We start from the raw sequence: 3,430 nt of genomic DNA, 5'->3' as shown, positions 1-3,430 counted from the left end.
ATCACCGCCCGGCTGGAACTAGCTCTTGTAGACCAGGCTGGTCTCGAACTCACAGAGATCCGCCTGCCTCTGCCTCCCGAGTGCTGAGATTAAAGGCGTGCGCCACTACCAGCCCGCGTGTCCTCTGAGCTCTTACTGAAGGTCACGGACACCTGTTCCAGGCTAGGACTTGTGACATTAGGGTGAGTGCTGTGATCATGGCAGCTGGCGCTCTGGAGTGGCCTGAGAACTGGGTGGTGCAGATGGACAAGTGGAAGGGGTTCAGCAGGCAGAGTTTGCAACGGCCTCAGGAAGGATGAGGACTAGCAGGGCTTGGTTTGGAGCAGCCTGTGGTAGCAACCTGTGGTAGCAACCTGTGGTAGCAACCTGTGGTAGCAACCTGTGGTAGCAACCTGTGGTAGCAACCTGTGGTAGCAACCTGTGGTAGCCACCTGTGGTAGCAACCTGTGGTAGCAGTCTAAGGTTATGAAAGAGACTCCTAACTGCTTTTGTAGTTAAGGTGAAGACCTGAGGTGTTAAAGACAAAGTGGTTTTGACCACAAAGGACTCAGGTACTTGTTGGTATGAGTGCTGGAGAGAAGCTAGTCGAACCTTCAGGTTGCCTGTGGAGTAGAAAGGATTCGGGGCTTGTCTGGCGGTGTCTTTTTATTTTGAGACAGACTCTTGACTGTATTCCCGTGGCTGTGCTGGCACTCACACTCACTACGTACCACTTACTATTGCACTAAACTGGATTGACCCTCCTGGGTACTGGGATTAAGGGCATGTGCCACCATGCCTGGCCTTTGTCTCCAGTTTTATTCTTTTAGGGTTTGTTTTGTCTTGTTTTGTTTTTTGTTTTTTTTAAGACAGGGTTTCTCTGTGTAACAGCTGCCCTGGAACTCACCTTTTTGACCAGATTGGCCTTGAACTCACAGAGAGTCACCTGCCTCCCAAGTGCTGGAATTAAAGGCATGTGCCACTACCACCCGGCCTCCTTTCCCTTTTTGAGTCTGAATTGCTGGTACTTTCATGAATCTGCAGTACCAGGGCAGTGTGTTCTTCACATGCTGGGAAGGTTGGTAAAAGTAATACAGTTAGAGCTGCTTAGCTTTGCATCCTCCGGGTTTGTAAGTACTGTTCACTTTGACTTGCTTTTGATTTTGTCAATTTTGGAATCTTCTTGAGGAAGAGCAGTTCCTACCAGCTTTATTTCTGTGTGATGTGTGTGCTAATGGGGGCAGGTGAACTGATTGTTGGATTGATGTTTCTTATTTAGGTCTTTAAAACATTTGATCACATGGCTCGCCAGGATGATGAGAAAAGGAAGAAGGAACTTGAAGAGAAAATCAGAAAAAAGGAAGAAGAAGCCAAGGCTGTGGCAGCTGCTACAGTTGAGAAGGAAGCCGTGCCGGTCCCAGTGCAGGAGGTGGAGATTGATGCTACTGCAGATTTGAGTGGGCCTCGGGAAGTAGAGAAGTTGGAGTCCCCAGGTCCACAGGGCCCTGAGCACAAGGTGCCCAATGGCTTGGAGGAGGCAGAAGCTCCAGGAACTGTCAGCAGTGCTGCTGAAGGCCCTAAGGATCCCCCTGTGCTTCCCAGGTAGGAGCAGCTCCTCAGCAGTGTCCTCCTTTCTCTGCATTGGTTACGTTTGCCTAGGATTGGTTTGTAAAATACCAGTTCTGTTTCAGTGGGGCAGTGTTTATTATTATTATTTTGTGGGGTTTTTGTTTTTTTTTTTTTTTTTTTTTTGGTTTTTCGAGACAGGGTTTCTCTGAGGTTTTGGAGCCTGTCCTGGAACTAGCTCTTGTAGACCAGGCTGGTCTCGAACTCACAGAGATCTGCCTGCCTCTGCCTTCCGAGTGCTGGGATTAAAGGCGTGCACCACCACCGCCCAGCAGGGCAGTGGTTAAATAACAGAAATTTGCTTCTTAATAGTTCTGGAGGCTGGAAACCCACGATTAAAGTATTGCCTGGGTTGTTTGTTCTAAGGCCCCTATCTGTGGCTTGCAGACATCCATCTTGTGGTGTCTTCATGTGGTCTTCATGGTCCTCTGTGCTTGCCTGGGTCTAACCTCCTGTTCTCAAGCTGCACCTCAGACATGCTAGTGTGCACATTGCAGTCCATTCACGTGCTTCAAGGACCTTTCTTCAGAAACTCATCTGTGAATTCCCTTACCCCCCAGAGGACTAGTCAGCTAAAGTATAGTCTTTATCTATTGTGTATGGGTGGGCATGTACCACAGGGCGTGTGTAGCAGTCAGAGGACAGCTCTGAAGAATTAGTTCTCTTTTCCATCCTGTGGGTTCCAGGGATCCACCTCAAGTTGTCAGACTAAGTGGCAGGCACCTTTACCCCCTAAAAGGTAATTTTAATAGCCTCTGAATCATTCCTAGAAGAAAAGTTGACTTGTTTGGAAAATTTCTGGGAAAAGAGCTTCTCTTCCTGTCAGGGAACTTTGTAAATTAGCACCTGACTTATGAGAGCTGCAGACACCACATGAGTTTTCCTTTAGAGCTGCTTCTCCGGTGCTGCCGACTCCTTTGTGCCACCCCGTCATCATGCCATTGCTTCCCGCTCCAGCCTCAACACCACTTCTTTACCCGGTGTCTGTTTAGCACAGCAGCCCTTTAGGTGCACATTTAGATACATGTTGCCTTCAGTCTTCTAACTGTTCCACTGTTTGAGACAAATTAATGATCTGTTCACAGTCATGCAGCAATTGAGGGCCAGAGCCTGAATTAGAGCAGTTGTTGCCTACCAAAGCCCCTACTGTCTCTGTGTGGGAGCTGATTCTTTGGTTAGGGGCAGTATTGAACATTCAGCCTAGGCCCTCACACATGCTAGGCAGATACTGCACTACTGAGGGACATCCTCAGCTCTTGATTCCTATTGTTCTTCTCCCTTCAGTAACACTGCTGAATGGAGGATTCCTCCTGACGCCCCAACCCAAGGATTGACGTATACTTGAAGAACAGTCAGTCTAATGTAGGTCTAGGTTTACAACCTGATCCTGCTACTTCCTAAACATAATATTTTGGGCAAGCAATATAACTTCTCATGATCTGTTGTTATTTTTAATTTCATGTGTATGTGTGCTTTGCCTGCATTTATGCCTGTGTGCCTGTGGATGTCAGTGCCTGTGGAAGCTGGACAAGGGTGTTGGTTGCAATTGGGAATTGCCATATGATTTTGAACTTAGGTCCCCTGGAAGAGCAGCCAATGCTTTTCACCTCTGAACCATCTCTAGCTCACTTCTTTATGAGATTCTTGAAACCTCTCTTGTAGCGCTTTTGTGAATTTTAGATGAGCAGAGAGTCAGGCTGAGCTTGAGTATAAAGCATGTGCCTGCATCAAGTCTCACAGTGTCCTTCTGTCTGCCCAGGAGTTAAGCGCACCTAGCCCTTCCCAGTGAGGAGAGTGGGTACCTCCTTGCGTGTGTTGTGGTGGT

The 3,430-nt window shown here is 48.0% G+C and overlaps 1 protein-coding gene across 1 annotated transcript in view; it reads left to right on the top strand.

The window, feature by feature from the left end:
* The window catches only part of Nudcd3 (NudC domain containing 3), a 98,054-nt gene that overhangs the window by 4,829 nt on the left and 89,795 nt on the right, over nucleotides 1-3,430 (top strand). The window contains exon 2 of the mRNA XM_005366195.3: nucleotides 1,259-1,581. Within this exon, the coding sequence (XP_005366252.1) occupies nucleotides 1,259-1,581 (323 nt within the window). The remainder of the gene's footprint in view (nucleotides 1-1,258; nucleotides 1,582-3,430) is intronic.

The sequence above is a fragment of the Microtus ochrogaster genome, unplaced genomic scaffold, assembly GCF_000317375.1.
Source record: "Microtus ochrogaster isolate Prairie Vole_2 unplaced genomic scaffold, MicOch1.0 UNK6, whole genome shotgun sequence".
In the NCBI taxonomy this organism is placed as follows: Eukaryota; Metazoa; Chordata; class Mammalia; order Rodentia; family Cricetidae; genus Microtus; species Microtus ochrogaster.
The sequence above is the reverse complement of the archived record's forward strand: the minus strand, read 5'-3'. Positions and strand labels throughout refer to the sequence as shown.